At 44.8% G+C, this 18,857-nt stretch overlaps 2 protein-coding genes across 2 annotated transcripts in view; one reads left to right on the top strand and one right to left on the bottom strand.

Moving 5' to 3' along the window:
* Positions 1 to 534: 534 nt before the first annotated feature.
* CLP1 (cleavage factor polyribonucleotide kinase subunit 1) lies at positions 535 to 10,284 on the bottom strand. Its single transcript, XM_068256151.1, has 3 exons — positions 10,225 to 10,284; positions 4,728 to 5,390; positions 535 to 2,175 (listed from the first exon to the last, which is right to left on the bottom strand). Exons 2-3 carry the CDS (start codon positions 5,379 to 5,381, stop codon positions 1,498 to 1,500), a joined length of 1,332 nt encoding a protein of 443 aa, XP_068112252.1. The 5' UTR covers positions 5,382 to 5,390; positions 10,225 to 10,284; the 3' UTR covers positions 535 to 1,497.
* LOC137534584 (gastrula zinc finger protein XlCGF53.1-like) overlaps positions 10,099 to 18,857 on the top strand; it is a 22,972-nt gene continuing 14,213 nt past the window's right edge. Inside the window, exons 1-2 of the mRNA XM_068256150.1 lie at positions 10,099 to 10,701; positions 18,682 to 18,800. Of these exons, the coding sequence (XP_068112251.1) occupies positions 18,708 to 18,800 (93 nt within the window). The 5' untranslated portion in view covers positions 10,099 to 10,701; positions 18,682 to 18,707. The remainder of the gene's footprint in view (positions 10,702 to 18,681; positions 18,801 to 18,857) is intronic.

Below are 18,857 nucleotides of genomic sequence, written 5' to 3'. Positions count from 1 at the left end.
CGGAGGGAGACGGCGAGGGCACCGGACAGCTGCAGGGGGCTATTGGAAGCCCCAGATGAGTAAAACTCATTTTTTTTTTTACTTAAAGGGAAGGTCCAAGCAAAATAAAAAAATGAGTTTCACTGACCTGGGGCTTCTGCCAGCCCCATGCAGCCATCCTGTGCCCTCGTAGTCACTCACTGCTGCTCCAGTCCCCCACTGGCAGCTTGCCAACCTCGGAGGTCGGCGGGCCGCATTGCGTACATTGTTACGCATTCCCGCTAGTGCAGGAACATTGACACATACATTTTTACGCGTTACTGGTTCAATGCGTAAATTTTTATGCATTGAACCACTAACGCGTAAAAATGTACGTGTCAATGTTCCTGCACTAGCAGGAATGCGTAAAAATGTACGCAATGCGGCACGCCGACCTCCGAGGTCAGCAAGCTGCCAGCGGGGGACTGGAGCAACAGTGAGTGACTACGAGGGCACAGGATGGCTGCATGGGGCTGGTAGAAGCCCCAGGTAAGTGAAACTCATTTTTTTATTTTGCTTGGACATTCCCTTTAAGTGTCCCTTTAAGTCTATGGGCCACACAAAAATTACATGGTGTGAGAATTCCAATGCAATTTTATGTGCATTTTAAAATCGCACTGCAACTTCCTTCTTCCCGCATAGGATGCAGGCAATTCACATACAATGTTATAGTATGGTAAATAAAAAACACATACAAATCTCATTCGATTTGCATGCATTTTGTAAAAAAAAAATTCTGATTTAGTAGTTATTACAAAATTCAAACCGGAATGCAGGAAAAACACACATAAAAGCCAAACAGAAAACCACAACTGCAGGGAAAAAATGCAGAAGCGGATCCTATTTTTAACAGTTGGATCCTCTTCCTGTATTTAGCGGAGGTGCAAAAAAAACATACTGAACAGGTGTGTTTTCTGCACAAGTGGGAACCCAGCCTTAATGTCCTTACAAACATTGATACAATTATACTTCTTTCCACACGTCCGCCTCAAAGATGGGTGCTAGTCAGGCTTCTTCTCTGATACCAAGAATTGGGAGGTGTGGCCAAGTGACCTATAGCATGGCTGTCCAGTGATATACAGACGTCACTGGGCGTTAAAGTGGAGGATAGGACTTTCAACATCACACCCATATTTTTAATAGAAAATGTTTCGCAACCTTCCTGAAAACCCTCATCACTCTCATATCAGGAAGTGACCTCACCAACTGTCAGAATGGATGGCCACACCCTCCCATTCTAGAAAATAGGAAAATGGATGAGAAGCGGTAATTATTTTTTTAAAGGGGGACTTTGGGGGCAGATTGGCATTGGTAAGAAGACGGCTTGTTTATGATAGATGTGAAACAGAAATTGTTTGTTTTTTCTTACAAGAGAACTTTAAAACAAGTTGAAACAGATCAAATATAAAAATACAGCTTATTAAAATACTAAATAACTCTTATTTTTGTCAAAACAACTGAATTTGTCATGTAGGAAGCTTATTTCAGGTCCATGAATCGTATGTCCATGATCAGTAGGACACACTTGGGAAGTGGTCGAGGAGCTGGGGAGAGGACAGTAAGAGTCTGTCGTTCCATGTCCACACCAGTGATGACAATAAAACCTGCCACGTTCTTCTCCTCAATGCTTTCATCTGGCAGACCACCATCCAGGGGCACCACACTAAGCAGGTGGTGCGCCATGTCTCTGCCAGGTGTCACTGGCACCAGCTTCAGCTGATTGTCCTCCTGTGACATGCCCAGAGGAAGGCAGGAATCTGGAATCGATGGAGCACCAACTTTGTAGACCTTGACCTCAGAGAACTTCACCTCAAAGGCGTGAGGGTAGAGGGAATTACGAGGGCCATAGAAGTACTCTCTCACCCGCTGATCTCTGGCCTCTCTGCGGCATTCCTTGGACCTCTCAGAAGCACCACCAGATTTTGGAAGTAACACGGTGTGGACAAAATGCGGTAGATCTCTACGCAAGTCGTTATAAAGACGCTCTTGATCCAGCACAACCACCACATCTACCTCGAAAGCAGACGCTGCATGAATTATGGCCTGGTATCCGCCACCTTTGACCCAGCCACAGGTGTTGATGATGCAACCACTGACTGCTGCTCGGCGGTTAGCTTCACATCGCAGGTTGAAGACATGAGCTAGGCGAGAGGTCAACTATAGAAGGAGAAGTAGAAACAGGATCACATAAATGATGTAAATATTTGTGTTAGGAAGAATACAGAGATAATGAGGAACTCTATAGCCTCCATAACAGTAAAGTTCAATCATTTAAAGGATATCGAACGCAACAATAAAATCTGTCTTAACTTACCTGTGGCTTCTTCCAGTCCCTAGAAGTCATTTGTGTCCCACACCACAGCTCCGGTCTTCTCCAGGTCCCGCCAACAGCCTCTAAGGATCGCCGAACCCCAATAGGCTTGCGCCCACCCTGCTCGGAAATATGCTCACGTCACAGTACGCTGCAATGATATGGGCACACTCCCATGCATGCGCAGAAGACACCGACCCATCATGGGTTGGCGACCCTTGGAGTCTGCCAGCGGGACCCTGGAGAGGACCAGAGCTGCAGTAATAACTTCTAGGGGCTGAAAGAAGCCCCAGGTAAGTAAAGACAGATTTTATTGCTTGCTTCGCATATCCTTTAAAGCAAACTTAAAGCATTTTTTTTAAAATAGAAACAGATATTTACCTAAGGAGGGGGAAGGCTCTGGGACCTATTGAGCATTCCCGTTCCTCTCACAGTCCCCTTGTTCTAACGCTATCTCCACCATTAAAATCTCCCACCGCGGGAGGCTTCAGGAGCACAGGCGGCTCCACACTGCGCATGCGCGAATGCGTGGCCACCGCGGAGCCACCCATCTTTGGGAGCACTTGGGCTCCCGAAGGCTTCCGGAGACTCCCGCAGCGGTAGAGAGCAGTCTGTGACCCATCGGTTAGAGACTGCTAATGGGGGAGCCAGCGCTGGATGCGGGGACCAGGAGAAGATCTATAGGATCCACAGCCTTCCCTCTCCTTGGGTAAGTATATTTTTTTTTATTTTAAAAACAGTTCAGGTTCACTTTAAGTATATAGATAAATAGACCCCACCCTTGCCATGCAGGAACCCTCTCAATATATCCAGCAACAGCTTATTGCATATGTACTCGTGCCCACGTACCCCTTCGAGTAGGAGTATGGTCGCGCCTGCACAGTAACCCAAAGCCGCTCATTCATGCTTCTGCGAAAGTGCAGCTGTACTCGCATGTGCGCAATAGAGCAGTGGTTGGGTCCAGGAGAAGATGGGAGGCCAGCAAATAAGGCTAAGCTAACAAACGAGAGAGCTTCAATGTGCAATCTTTACTGACTGTAAAAGCTGGCTTTTTTGTAGAACTGGATATAAAATACCTCATACCCTAGACCAGTGATAGGCAAACTTGGCTCTCCAGCTGTTAGGGAACTACAAGTCCCAGAATGCATTGCAGGAATCTGACAGCCACAGTCAAGATTTATAAAGGCAAATGCATTGTGGGACTAGAGCGGATCCAAGATAGAAAACTAACTACAACAAGTAACTTGTCTATATATCTTATCTAAAGTTTAGATAGTTTACACAGCAAATCTAGCTGCAAACAGCTTCAACAGATTATGATTATTTATTCCTGTGATACAATGAGAGTGGCCATGTTCTGTTTGTCACATTATACACAGGCAAACTGCTGTGCATCTCCAGCCCTCAGCCTGTGAAAACTTCCCTCCCCTCTCATCCTCCCTCCTCCCCTCTGCCTCTGAAATCTCTGGCTAGTAACCTCCTCCTCCTCCTCCTGCCCAGACTGAGCTCCCATAAACCCTTGCTACAGAGCAAGAGTGCCAAGGCACTCTGGAGAAGCTGTGGGCGAGCCTTGTTTAGTTTATAGGGAATTAGAGTATTAAAACAAAACAAAAAAAAAGTATTTGGCTTGAGAAATGCACTATAAACTATATGATAGGAACACAATTATGCAATTAGTAAAAGTTTATCTTGGATCTACTTTAACTGCTGGAGAGCCAAGTTTGCCTATCACTGCCCTAGACAAAATATCTACCAAATCTGGCTAGTACACTAATTGCGATAAGCAGCATAAATATAATTATTTTGGCTTTACAGTATATTGAGCCAACATCTAATATAAGATCTTTAAAGCGGACCTGAATTCAGACCTTCCTCTCAGCTCTAGAAGATAAACAACAGCAAAAAACCTGTATAGAAAACCATTTCTTTGTTACAGCTTATAGAGTTCCTGCAATAAATCTGCAGTGTTTCTACTTCCTGGAAGCACAGAAAGGGTTAACCTCCTGTGTTTACAAATTAGCTGTGTCTGCCGAGGCTGCCGAATTCCTGTACTGACACAGTTGAGAGCTCAAATTACAATTGAAGATGAGGAGGAATTAGACAGGCTCTTCTCTTTAAATATACACAGGGTGGATGTTTCTGTGTTTCCTTGTGTTCTGTGCAATAGTTCAGGTCCACTTTAATATTGGTTGTCCTACAGTAAGAAGTCCAAGCCAACATGATAGGGTGGCTACATAAACCAACCTACAACAGCCAATAACCTAAGAGCTTTACATTTCATAAAAACCAGGGCTACAAATAAAACCTGAAATTGGTTGTGATTAGATACTATATAAGTGTTATGAACAAGATCACCCGTCCTTGCTTCCCATTAGTTGAACTATCTCTTGCTCCTCACCTTGTTATACAGCTTGATGTTGGTCATTGGTGTTGTAGATCCAAAGTGATAAACAAGAGGAGCCTGGGTAGAGAACCCTTCCTCTACATCTGCTGGTCGTTCCACACATAAAGCCCCAACTGTCCCTGGGACAGACACAGAGCCTTGCCCAACATCGAGCTCCACCAGAGCTGTGCGCCGACCGATACGTACGGCGTAGTTTAACAGCAACCGACAGAATGTAGATTTGCCAACATCTCCAGGACCAGCCACTAGAACTCGTGGACCCCTCTCTCCTTCCCGCTCAGCTTGCACCCGCATCTGCTCAAGTGCCACATGAGTATTAAGGTAAAGCAGCATAGGGGTATCCTTGGAGACATATCCCACGTCTGGGCTTCCATACAGCTGTACGGTGCATCCATGCCAAGTGAAGACTGCGGCCCTGCTTCCTGGTGGAAAAGTGTACTTCTTATTCTTCACCAATTCGGTTCCAAAAACCTCAGCAAGGCCTGAGACTAACTCCACCTGCACAGGGTTTGAGCCTTCCACCTCCAGTCGAAGCTCTGTCTCCTTCTCCAATTCAAACTTGGTGGAAGGACCACTAGAGGATGATGATGTTGATGATGGCCAGGTGCCGCTGGCCTCTGAATTTCCACCAAGGGCATCCTCTGCCATGGCCACTATCTAAAACAAAAATAAAATATGAGTTAATTTCCCTAGTACTTTACGGTAAAGACAATGGGCTTGATTCACAAAGCCATGCTAACTGTTAGCACGCTGGTGAAAAGCCCATTATCGCGCCTAAACTCCGTTTAGGCGTGATAAAATAAACTTGCGCGTAAAGTTTATGCGGGCAACGCCATTAAACCCTATGCGACCTTTCGTGCGCACCGGACTTTGCGCTAAAGTTTTTCCCTCAAAGCGGTGCTAACCTACTTAGTGCAATGCTTATCACGCCTAAAAGTCTCTAGGCCTGCTAACTAGGTTAGCACCGCTTTGTGAATCAAGCCCAATGAGGCACAGATCCCCCATTAAAACAAACAGTTCACTGAAAACTGCTGTGCCCACAGACACAAAACTCTACCTTGATTTGGTTGGAATTGGCCAGACTTGTGATGATGATCTGGCATAGATGACATGTACATTAAAGTAGCACAGGACACGGTAGAGGGGAAGAGGCACCCAGAGGTAATAAAACGAGGCTTGTTTAATGATCTTAGGCACTTTTTACTTGACCTGAGGAAGTGGACACGTACGCACGAAAAGCATAATAAATATTCATTGCATATATGAACTGGTCTTCAATGAGGTAACCTGGTTTTATTACCTCTGGGCGCCTCTTCCCCCTTATTCCCACCTTTGGAGCGGTATTACCCATCTGTGACCCCTGGTGGCCTTGACCACCAACCAGGTTAATTGGGTTGTGTTTTTTTCTACAAGAGCGCGACCATCTCCAGTTGCACCTGGAAACCCGAGTGGAGTCGGGTTGTACATCTCCACCTGCCTACAGTGGTCAGTTGCCCATCTGCAACCCACCTTTGTAAGTATTATTCACTCATCACTGTGACACCCGGCATCATTTGGGCTCATGTTGTCTCTGTGTTGTTTCCTTGTAGGGCTTTAACAACCACCCCCAACAGTTGCATATCGTGCACAGGACATAAGGAATGCACAAATAATCCACCCGTTTTGTCTTTAGAGAGAATAGCCTGTCTAATTTCCAGGGCTGTGGAGTCAGTACAAAAATCTTCCAACTCCAACTCCGACTCAGACTCTTCAGTTTCTGAAACCACGACTCGACTCCAACTCCGGGTACCCAAAATTGCTCAGACTCCGACTCCTTAGTCTAATACTTAACAGGGCTGTGGATTTTGTACAAAAATCATGCGACTCCGACTCCAGACTCCGACTCCTCAGTTTCTGAAACCACGACTCCAACTCAGAGTGTCCAAAAGTGCCCCGACTCCGACTCCTCGACTCCGACGCCCTGCTAATTTCCCCTCATCTGTAAGTAATCACAAGTGTAATTTGAGCTCTCAGTTGTGCCAGCTGAGAACTTCAGCAGGCACAGCTAATTTGTAAACATATGCTTCCATGAAAGCAGGAAGTAGACACTGCAGATTTATTGCAGGAGTTCTGTAAGCTGTAACAAACAAATGTTTTTTCTTTAAAGGTTATTATGCTGATGCTTATCTTTTAGAGCAGAGAGGAAGTTCTAAGTTCAGGTGCACTTGGGAACTTGAAAAAAAAAAAAATCTAACAGATACCTAATAATAATAATAATTCCTTTTTTGTATAGTGCTTTTCTCCTGTCGGACTCAAAGCGCTTATGAGGCAGCCACTAGAGCGCACTCAGTAGGCAGCAGCAGTGTTAGGGAGTCTCGTCCAAATAACTCCTTACTGAATAGGTGCTGGCTTATTGAACAGGCAAAGCCGAGATTCGAATCCCTGGTCTCCTGTGTCAGAGGCAGAGCCCTTAACCAGGACACTATCCAGCCACCTACCTAAGGCGAGGGAAGGCTCTGGGTGCTACAGAGCCTTACTGCTCCTCTCTCGGTCCCCTCATTACAGCGCTGGCTCCCATGTTTGAATACCCCGCCAGAAAAGGCTTTGGAAGCCGAGTGCTCCCAAAGAAGGGTGGCTATGTACTGTGCATGCGTGAGAGGGTGCTCGCGTATGCACAGTATGGTGCCACCTGTCTTCAGGAGCACTCGGCCTACCGAAGACCTCAAAAGCCTCCTTCCATGGCAGAAAGCAGTATTTGACCAATTAGACGATTACTGATAATGGGGGAGCCATGATGGGAATGAGGGATCCGTGAGAGGAGCAGGAAGGCTCTATAGAACCCAGAGCCTTCCCTCTCCTTAGGTATCAGTCTGAATTTTTATATAGGTTCCCATTGACTTCAACCTTCCTGGCGGTAAGCCCGAGCTGAGCTCGGGCTATGCCGCGCAGGAGGATATCTCAGCCCCTGGTGGGGCGATTTGCACCATTCAAAGTGCTGTACGCGCAGCTAGCACTTTGCTAGCCGAGCGCACAGCTTGATCGCCGCCGCTCTGCAGCGATCGCCCGCACGCAGCGGCGGAAGAGGGCCCCCCCGCCAGAGCCCTGCACTGCCCGGACCAATGAGTTCCAGGCAGCGCTATGGGCTGGATCGGAGGCGTCTGACGTCAGGACGTCGGCTGACGTCCATGACGTCATTTCGATCATCGCCATGGCGACAGGAGAAGCCAAACAGGGGAACGCGTTATATACGCGTTCCCGTTTGCTATTGATGCCGGCGACGATCGCACTAGAGGGACACATGCGCCCTCTAGTGGTGTTTCATGTAGCTACCACTCTGGTAGCTTTACATGAAACCAAAAAATTTTTTTTTTTCTTAAAAATGGATTTCTGCCTGTTTGGCAGAAAAAAATAACCGCCAGGAGGGTTAAAGAATTACAACAGCCCAGCTCCATGGGCTCAACGAATTAATCAATAATATGCATAGCACATGCAGGAACAAGAAGTGAGGGAAAGGTGAGGGAGAGAAAAAAAACCTCAAGACACACTTCAGTATCAGAGCCGGGTCAGAAAACTTGTTAGGTGTTTATAGGTTTTCCCTGTGTTTTAAAAGGGTTATCAGCCGTGCAAAAGTTTATAATAATCAGCTTTCACATTAAAGCGGATCTGAACTCAGAATGTCCTCTCAGCTCTAAAAGATAAGAAACCGCATAATAACCTTTAAAGAAAAACATTTCCTACCTACAGCTGATATGGATTCTGCAATAAATCTGCACTGTTTCTACTTCCTGATTCATGGAAGCAGATATATTGTTAACAGCCTGTGCTTTCAAATGAGCTTATCTGCCGTGGCATTCATGTGACACAGCTGAGGGCTCAAATTACAACTTGTGATTAGACACAGATGAGGGGGAATTAGACAGTCTAAACTAACTACATACAGGGTGCATTTCTCTTTGTTTTCCTTCCTTCCTGTGCAAGAGTTCAGGTCCACTCCAGCAAAACCAGTAAGCTGTGAAATCTAACAGAACCGGTAGGTTTTGGAATAGTCCATCTCCTCGTGGGAGATTCTCAGGGTTTTCTTTGTTTTCAAAAGCATTTCCTAAGGCAGGGGACACACTTGTCTTTCAGTTTTCTGTGCACAATTTTCTGCACATAAAGTGTGTTTCTATGCAGAAAAACATGCATGTTTTTTCACAGCAGCCAATGAAATTGATAGAGAAATCTGACAAATGTGCAAAATTATCATGCACAATGTCAGTTTTTTTTTTTCTTGCGCACGAAAAATGCAGTAAGTGTTAACTAGCACATTGATTAACATGAGTTCTTAGATCTTCTGTGCAGAAAACGCACACGAAAACAATCAAGTGTGTTCCCTGCCTGAATGGCAGTTGCTAAATCTAACTGCTAAAATAATGTGCAAGTGAGTAGGGATTCTGGCTGGTATGTTACTATTTTGGCAGTTAAACTGCTGTTCAGGAAATGCTTGTAAAAACAAAGAAAAAAAAAAGGCAGTTAAAATCTGACAGAACTGACAGGTTTTGGGCCAGTTCATCTCCTCATGGGGGATTCTCCGGGTTTTCAACAGCATTTCCTGAACAGCAGTTTCACTGTAAAAAAATAGTAAGATACCAGCCAATCTCCCTATTCACTTGCACACTATTTTCTCAGTTAGACTGCAACTGAAACTGAAAGTGAGAGGTCACATCATTCTGACCAATCATTCTCCTTACAACAGCTATTCCTTATGGCTGTTTTCCTCTGAAAATGCAATTACAATCGGGATCGCGCTGCATTTCGATCCTGTTTCTCTTATTTACCACTGCAGCGATTGCACTATGATCCAACAGAAGTATGGGCGCAATGAACTTGTGTTTGCTATTTACAACAGGGGAAAAAAAGAACAGGTGGAAAAAATATTTTGACTTGCTGAATCAAGAAGTAATTGCATAGCGGCGTGATTGGTCTGCGTTTTAATACGCCATATATTGTATAGGGAGTCAATCCCACGAAAAATGCAGCAGGTAAAATGCCTGCGATCATGTCGCAGACCCGTGCACACTAACGGAAGCATAGAGTTTCGTGATCTGATAGCAAAAATTGCCCTAGAGCAGGCATGTCAAACCGGTCCTTCAGAGGGCCAAGGTCCTCAAACATATTTGACACAGCTCAAATTAATTGATGGGTCTGATTCAGGAAAGGTGTGGCCCATCAGGTAGAACAAATTCCTCTCTTGCTCAGTCACACCTGTGCCCTAGAGAGATTGACTGCTAATGTGGATCAATCACTGCTAATGTGGAGCTGCTGCCTATAGTGACCCATCAAGTTCCAGCTTCCCAAGGGATGGGGGTGGCTTCTGATCTCGGGTTTCCAGGACCATCATCACACATCAATACTTCAAGGAATCTCTGAAAGGCTCTGTTGTCCCCTCATCATCATTCCATTAAGGCTTTGCTGGCCCCTCATCATCATTTCATATAATGGTCACCATCACCAACCACATCAGTAAACTCACCTGCAACAAGTCAAGATGCACAGAAACCGGAAGTCAAACGCGGTTCACTATCACTTCCTGGGTCACAAACCAAAGAGGGCTGACATTGACGCCATATTGTCGTAGCCCAGCCGCTTTCCAAAACGGACAGATAATTGCGGTTTTAGCTTTGTAGTTATCTCCCACTGTTTATTAATAACAAGCAACAAAAGACAAATCTTCTAGCGTTCCGCCGTCTCCGTTATTTGCGACAAAGAAATAAGTGTCCTCAGTTTTGGAACGTGGCAGCCATTTTGTTGTAGCCACCTGGTTACTAATACTAAGGGCTGTTTCCTGCTGCTTTCTCTATCCATACGCTTCATACAAGAACAAAAATAACTCTGCCCCGTCTCTGGTCATTGATAGAAGCTGTAATACCCCTTGTGTCACCGTCTCCAGAGTCAGTCAGGACTGAGTTATTTAAGAGGACCTGTAATGTGATGGTAAACTGAGTATGCGGTGAGGACAACTAATATATTTTTCTTCAACATGTATTTCTTCAGCACTACAATGTTTCATTGCCTATGTCTCTTCTTCAATGCATACAATACTATGTTTTAATGCTGTTCTTGCATTATGCTCAATGCTGAAGTGTACCACACACAATTCCGGGTGTGGCAACGGCCGCACTTGGTGAAATAAATAGGATTCTGATTCATATGGATATAATATTAAAGGATACCCGAAGTGACGTGTGACATGATGAGATAGACATGGGTATGTACAGTGCCAAGCACACTAATAACTATGATGTGTTCCTTTTTTTCTTTCTCTGCCTGAAAGAGTTAAATATCAGGTATGCAAGTGGCTGATTCAGTCCTGACTCAGTCACTACAGTGTGACCCTCACTGAAAAGATATTCCTACTATAAAACACTTTCCTAGCAGAAAATGGCTTCTGAGAGCAGGAAAGAGGTAACAAAGGGGAATATCATATCAGTGAGGGTCACACTGTAGTAACTTCCTGTCTGAGTCAGGACTGAGTCAGCCACGTACATACCTGATATTTAACTCTTTCAGGCAGAGAAAGAAAAAAAGGAACACTGCCTAGTTATTTGTGTGCTGGGCACTGTACATACACATGTCTATCTCATCATGTCACATGTCACTTCGGGTATCCTTTAAGAAGCTCTGTGTGAGCTAATCTATTTTGGGTACTATTCCGTTAGCCTGGCGCAACCACCAGGTGGCGTTAATTACTATTCCCCCTCCAGGCCGCAATGGATAGTAGGGGAAGATGTAACTCTGGTGGAGTTTTATCACCACCTAGTGGATGCGCCCGGCTAACGGTAAAGAACCCTATTTTGTAAGTATTTTTTTCTGCATCTCTTTATACATCTGACCACTTCTGCGGATCCATATTCTCCATTGCTGAGTAATAAAACTGGTACACCTGGGGGTATGTCAGGGCAGTGCATCGGTCCTAGCCTCAGTGGGACCCTGGAAATGGATGACATGTCCTCTGCCCCTTCCTTCCAGGTGCATAGTGGTCCCCAGGGTCCCTGTAGAGAATATGGCAGCGGAATGACTCACTAAACTTCTTCATGAAAAACACACAGGAAAACCGCTCAGTGCAGATAGTCCAGAGATATGAATAGGGTTTGCAAAGTCTCTCATAGTCCGCTCTACAAATTCAAAACCACTGTGACAAACGTAAGATTATTCTTTTCAGTGCCACCACCTCACCCCTAGAAGGGGACACTCAGTAATATTGAGTCTGCAGCTCTTGCAGGGTCACTAAAGCCCACCCTCTGCCTGTCACGATCCTTCAGAAGCATCTATCCACTGTACTTGTTCCACACACAACACCTCAAAGATAAATAATGCATCACTCCATAGCGTAAAACTATTTGAAAATGTATATAAATTATAAATGGTCACTCACATGTTAGAACCCTCTACATCAAGCATAGAGTTGGTGGCCTGGGCAACTCAGGATTACGCTGCTACAGCGTAGTGCCAGAGTCCGCACACCAGTCTGTTTCCGTGGAAACGCGTGGTGGCGTGGCATGGACCCTACTCCTATCTCTGGACTATCAGCTCTCAGCAGTTTTTCTGTGTGTTTTTCATGCAGTTGTATTGGTGTTTTTACCTTCTGTCATTTACCCTACTTGTTGTAGCCAGCGCAGTGTTTATCTTGATTGTAAACTTCTTCAGTCTGCCCGCTTCATGTCTTCATCCCCACCGGTGCCTCTTCTCAATGACCCGGCACACAGTGTTCTCCCCAGGCTATTTTAGCCGGGTGCTCCACCCGGCTGGATTTCGTGACCACCCGGCTGTCATCGGCTCACCTCCTCACCTCCTCCTATGCTGTAAGCACAGTTGCCCTGCATTTTCAACTCGCCCCACCCGGCTACTGTTTCATGCCACCCGGCTGGAAAAAAATTCTGGGGAGAACACTGCACATGTAACTTACTTAACAGGTCACTGAAAAGATGTGGCTGGTGTTGATAAAGATGGAGAGTGCGTAGACTGATGGAGGAGGGCACCGCCTGGGACAGGTGTGTCGTACCGCTGCCGCATTCTAACAGGGCTGTGGAGTCGGTACAAAAATCTTCCGACTCCGTCTCCTCAGTTTATGAAACCTCCGACTCCAACTCCGGGTACCCAAAATGGCTCCGAATCCTCGGCTCCGACTCCTTAGTCTAATACTTGCCAGGGCTGTGGATTTTGTACAAAAATCATCCGACTCCTGACTCCGACTCCTCAGTTTATGAAATCTCCAACTCCTACTCCGGATACCCTAAATTGCTCTGACTCCTAGACTCCAACTCCACAGCCCTGCATTCTAAGCAGGGGACCACTGTACACTTAGAGGGAGACCTTGGGGGCCCAGAAGCTGGCTCAGGAGCCCTGGGCAGTTGCACAGTGTGCTCTTATTTAGGGCTCGTTCCCACTATCGCGAATCTGCATGCGTCCAACGCATGCAGATCCGCACATGTAATGCAAGTGGATGGGCCTGTTTCCACTGTAGCGTTGTTCAGGTGCGTTTTTTTCAGCGTGAAAAAAACGCACAAAAGAGCCAACGATTTCGCCTGCGTCGGGAATCCGTGCGAATCGCCGCTAATGTATTTAATAGTAAAAACGCATGCGTTTGTTACATGCGTTTTTACCCGCGATTTCGCGTGCGATTTCGCACCTTTTTCAATTTTATTTAGCCCTGGCAGTGTCATGGTTAATTTCGCATGGCACCCTGCCATGCGAAATCGCATGCGAAATCGCGGGTAAAAACGCATGCGGAAACTCATCCGCATGCGTTTTTACAAGCGTCGGAATGCGGCCGAAATCGCGTCGCAACAGTGGGAACGAGCCCTGAAGTAATTTTATTGATCCATACATACAAATGCTATCGATACCATTCCAAGTTCCTCAATCCCATATGGCCATATTCATGTGGTCTTCCAAGTGGCTCACCACCCCCTCCCTTTGGCTGGGCTCTCTCTCCTTGTGTATCATACTTGATTGTGCACTCTACCCACAGAATAATGTGAACTTGTACTTTTGGGACTACTACTCCAGTGTATGATCCGGCATTGTATTACTACCTGTACTGTGTTGTGTATCTTATTGCTTTATTAACTGTATTGTGTTGTTGGTCACTCCTGTTATTGTCTGTAATCTAATGTACTGTACAGCGCTGCATAATATGTTGGCGCTATATAAATTAGTTTAATAGTAATAATAAGAAGAAAGTCAAAATTATGTAATGAGTCAAGTCTGTTTCGGATCACTAGGTCCCTTTGTCAAGCAAAATGAATCCATACAAAACTATGAGGTGGCATTCGTCACCATAATGAAAGGCAACTGGAGAGGAGGACCTGAAACAGACGATCTGTCGGAAAATGTTGACTTTCTTGAAAGAGGCTTATTGGTTTTGACTGGATTTAGGATTAAAATAGTTGTTTTTGCATCACAAAGCCTTAGGTGTAACGGTTTTCTAACGCTAATAATAACTGGTGTAGTGATCACCTTGGTACTAAATCCTTCAAGGAAATCCAAAACACTTTATTGATGAAATCCGTATTCTTGATGCCATCTTGCCATAGACAGCTGGTGGCACTGCAGCATTCTTAACCTCCCTATTGTATGACCCAAATTTCACCTAAACTCTTTCCTACCATCCCACCGTCTTAGCATTCTAGGGCTCCTGAAATATGTCCCAAGCGTGCCTCATTATAATGCCCAAATTAAAGTATTGTATTCCCTATTATAAAGCTCCTCATAGTGTTACCTCCATTGTCCCGGATTATAGTGCTCTGCTTACAATGCACCTCATTATATTGTTCCCCACATTGTAGTGTAGCAAGGCCTATTGGCAAAGCACAAGGTTACCCTATGAGGGTGTTTTCACAGCAGCGTTGTGAGTTGTATAAAATCGCAATTGTGCTGTTTGCAGCATTTTTTCAGAGCAATTGTGCTTGATGCAGGGGTCAGACTTGAGGGAACCACACATGGTTTTCCCACAAGCAGAATCAAACTAGATGTGACAGCCCATGTTAATCAATGGGCTGCGTGACCTTTAATTGCGGTTCCCGCAGGTAAAAAAAAGTGTGCTGAGGTGTGCGGAAAATTGCACATCAAAGAAAAAAAGCCAACTCAAGTGTGATCCCTTCCTGAATTAATTTTCAAAAATGCACATCCCTTCATGAATCGCTCTGAAAATCGCATTGCAAAATCACTAAACAATTAGCGATTGCAATTTGTAGTGTGAACCAGACCTAATAGTGATTGGCTTGCTTTTCCTCACATCGTGCTAAGACTGAATATTCAAGACTGACCTCAGAACACTCAGCAGAAAACAGACACAGTGGGCTTGATTCAGTAAAGTCTGGCAACAGGCAGCACAGCACCATTGCCCTGCATTGCATTATGGACAGGCATGGAGATAGTCATGTTCTCACTTAGATAGAACTTGGGGTCACCATAATGTCACTACCCAGGTAAGGGCCGATGTTTGTACCATGGCTCTCACTGTTCTATTGTACTAGGGGTTTCCTCATGATGGGTATCCCTAAACGCTAAATAGTGATTCATTAAAGAAAAACTGAAAATGAAAAGTCAAAATAAACATACACAGGTCATACTTGCCTCCTGCGTAGTCTACTCATGGATCTTCTTCTCCTCTCCTGCATCCTGTTTGTCCACTGTGATCAAGGGAATTCTCTGTCCTCCATTTTGAAAATGGCAATTGCCACACCAGCTTTCTGGTCAGCACACTGTTAAACTGTAATATCATCCACTTGAGCCATAGGAAAACATGGACATTACCTGGCACATCAGTTGTCCTCTCAGCTATGACTGACAGCAACTGATGTATTTCAGTTCTGACAAAATGTTGTCAAAACTAGAAGGGATCGTTGTCAGAAGAAAATGGTGAGCTTCTGAGAGGAACTGATGGCGAGGGAACTATGTAATGTTAATTTGAAGTTACGGTACCTCAGGTGTTTATTTTAAATCATTTTACTCAGTTCAGGTTCCCTTTAAGGATTTTTACAGTGGTTTGCAAAAGTATTCGGCCCCCTTGAAGTTTTCCACAATTTGTCATATTCCTGCCACAAACATGAATCAACTTTATTGGAATTCCACATGAAAGACCAATACAAAGTGGTGTACACGTGAGAAGTGGAACGAAAATCATACGATTCCAAACATTTTATACAAATAAATAACTGCAAAGGGGGGTGTGTGTAATTATTCTTTAGTCTGAGTGCAGTCAGTTGACCATAGACATTGCCTAATGAGTGCTAATGAGTAAATAGAGTGCACCTGTGTGTAATCTAATGTCATTACAAATACAGCTGCTCTGTGAAGGCCTCAGAGGTTGTCTAAGAGAATATTGGGAGCAAAAACACCATGAAGTCCAAAGAACACACCAGACAGGTCAGGGATAAAGTTATTGAGAAATTTAAAGCAGGCTAAGGCTACAAAAATATTTTCAAAGCCTTGAACTTCCCACAGAGCACTGTTCAAGCGATCATTCAGAAATGGAAGGAGTATGGCACAACTGTAAACCTACCAAGACAAGGCCGTCCACCTAAAATCACAGGCCGAACAAGGAGAGCGCTGATCAGAAATGCATTCAAGAGGCCCATGGTGACTCTGGACGAGCTGCAGAGATCTACAGCTCAGGTGTGGGAATCTGTCCATAGGACAACTATTAGTCATGCACTGCACAAAGCTGGCCTTTATGGAAGAGTGGCAAGAAGAAAGCCATTGTTAACAGAAAAGCATAAGAAGTCCCGTTTGCAGTTTGCCACAAGCCATGTGGGGGACACAGCAAACATGTGGAAGAAGGTGCTCTGGTCAGATGAGACCAAAATGGAACTTTTTGGCCAAAATGCAAAATGCTATGTGTGGCAGAAAACTAACACTGCACATCACTCTGAACACACCATACCGACTGTCAAATATGGTGGTGGCAGCATCATGCTCTGGGGGTGCTTCTCTTCAGCAGGGACAGGGAAGCTGGTCAGAGTTGATGGGAAGATGGATGGAGCCAAATACAGGGCAATCTTGGAAGAATACCTCTTGGAGTCTGCAAAAGACTTGAGACTGGGGCGGAGGTTCACCTTCCAGCAGGACAATGACCCTAAACATAAAGCCAGGGCAACAATGGGATTGTTTAAAACAAAACATATCCATGTGTTAGAATGTCCCAGTCAAAGTCCAGATCTAAATCCAATCGAGAATCTGTGTCAAGATCTAAAAACTGATATTCACAAACGCTGTCCATCTAATCCAGGCTTTCTCAACCAAGGTTCCCTGGAACCCCATTGTTCCCTGAGTACTCTGCAGGGGTTCCTTGGCATTTTCCCCATCGTGGGGGTTGGGGGAAGTATGATAGAGAGCACTATAGCCTACTGTAAAAAGAAGCATTACATTCAGAATAATAATGAGCACATTAATATAAAGCACTAGAATAAGGAGACATTATAATGAAGGGCACTGTAATAGGTGGTAGTGACATAAACAGCCACACCAGCTTTTAAGACGATGCCACCTGCAAAATAAATGCAGGGCTTCCTTGAGATCCAAAAATTACTTGCAGCGGTTCCTTCGGATCCAAAATGTATTTGCAGGGTTCCTCCAGGGTAAGAAGGTTGAGAAAGGCTGATCTAATCTGACTGAGCTGGAGCTGTTTTGCAAAGAAGAATGGGCAAGGATTTCAGTCTCTAAATGTGCAAAGCTGGTAGAGACATACCCTAAAAGACTGGCAGCTGTAATTGCAGCAAAAGGTGGTTCTACAAAGTATTGACTGAGAGGGCTGAATAATTACGCACACCCCACTTTGCAGTTTTTTTAATGTTTGGAATCATGTATGATTTTCGTTCCACTTCTTTTGTGTACACCACCTTGTATTGGTCTTTCACGTGGAATTCCAATATAATTGATTCATGTTTTAGCATGACAAAATGTGGAAAACATCAAGGGGGCCGAATACTTTTGCAAACCACTGTATCTTGAGAGGCATTTCATCTAAAACACAGGGTTCAAACTCCAGTCCTCAAGGCCTATACCCATGCCAGTGTTTAGAATGAATTGAAAAATAGAGAAATCAGTTCTATTGACGAAGCACACCTTTCCTGATTCAGTCCCATCAGTTAATCTGAGCTGTGCAAAAAATGTGTGAGGATCTCGGCCCTTGAGGACTGGAGTTCCACATTCCTGGTCAAGAACACTGAGTCTTGCGAATAATGACATGGCTTTGCTTTGTGGGGTTTGGTCACTATGGGGGTAATGCAGAAAAGTGTGGTAATATTGCTGTACACAGACAGCACACAGTAATGTTACCACACTTTTGTGCATTACCCCCAATATTACAACACAATTTCAGAATGTGAGAGCTTTAACTCTTGGTTTTATGAGGAACATTTTGTTGTAAACAAATAAAAGAACTAACGACACTGTCCTGAAACATATGATTTCAGTAGGAGCAATGATATATGTTTTAATACCGTACATCTTAAAGTACCCCTGACCTGGAGTGAATTCTATTAAATGGTGGGCTAGATTACCTTTGTTAAAGTTTGCTGCCACTGCTCCTTGTCCTAGGGGTCCCACACGTTCCTGGTCCTCATAGCTCCCGTGCCACCTGGGAGTGTGCAGGTGCAAGTTTCCAGCTGCGCCTGCGCAGTGAAAGGAAGCACACGTGAATAAGCGGTCTCTGTGCTCGCACGGTCCAGAACTTGCACCATCGCTAGAGGTAGCTTTCTGGTTTTCATATTCGACTGGTGGATTCCATCAAATACGAAGATGACCGGGAACAGGGGGACACCGAAGACAACGAGCAGCGGCAGCACGCTTCTACAAAGTTAATCTAGCCCACCATGAGTTTCAGTCAGTTTCTTTGGCCTCAGTTAAGGAGTACTTCAAGTAAAAGCCAAATAGCGTGTTGTTATAACATAGAGGTGATTTCACATTCACTTATTATTCATTGCAGAGTTTTGAATATTTGAAAATTATTAAATGGCTTCACCGAGGATGGAGAAGGACAAGAATAACATTAACCAAATCATTTTAAATCTCACCCTGGAGACCATCTACCTTCTGTCTGGAGAGGTGAGGACCTGGGTTTTCATGTGACGTCTTTCTTAGACATACTGTATGTGCTTTAAA

Source organism: Hyperolius riggenbachi, chromosome 10, assembly GCF_040937935.1.
Source record: "Hyperolius riggenbachi isolate aHypRig1 chromosome 10, aHypRig1.pri, whole genome shotgun sequence".
Classification (NCBI taxonomy): Eukaryota; Metazoa; Chordata; class Amphibia; order Anura; family Hyperoliidae; genus Hyperolius; species Hyperolius riggenbachi.
This window is presented reverse-complemented; position numbering and strand designations above follow the sequence as displayed.

Excerpts from the sequence above, each read along its gene's own strand:
- CLP1 (XM_068256151.1), bottom strand. The coding sequence starts at position 5,381 with ATGGCAGAGGATGCCCTTGGTGGAAATTCAGAGGCCAGCGGCACCTGG. Across the intron at positions 2,176-4,727 it reads ACATCAAGCTGTATAACAAG|TTGACCTCTCGCCTAGCTCA; the intron begins GTGAGGAGCAAG and ends CTCCTTCTATAG.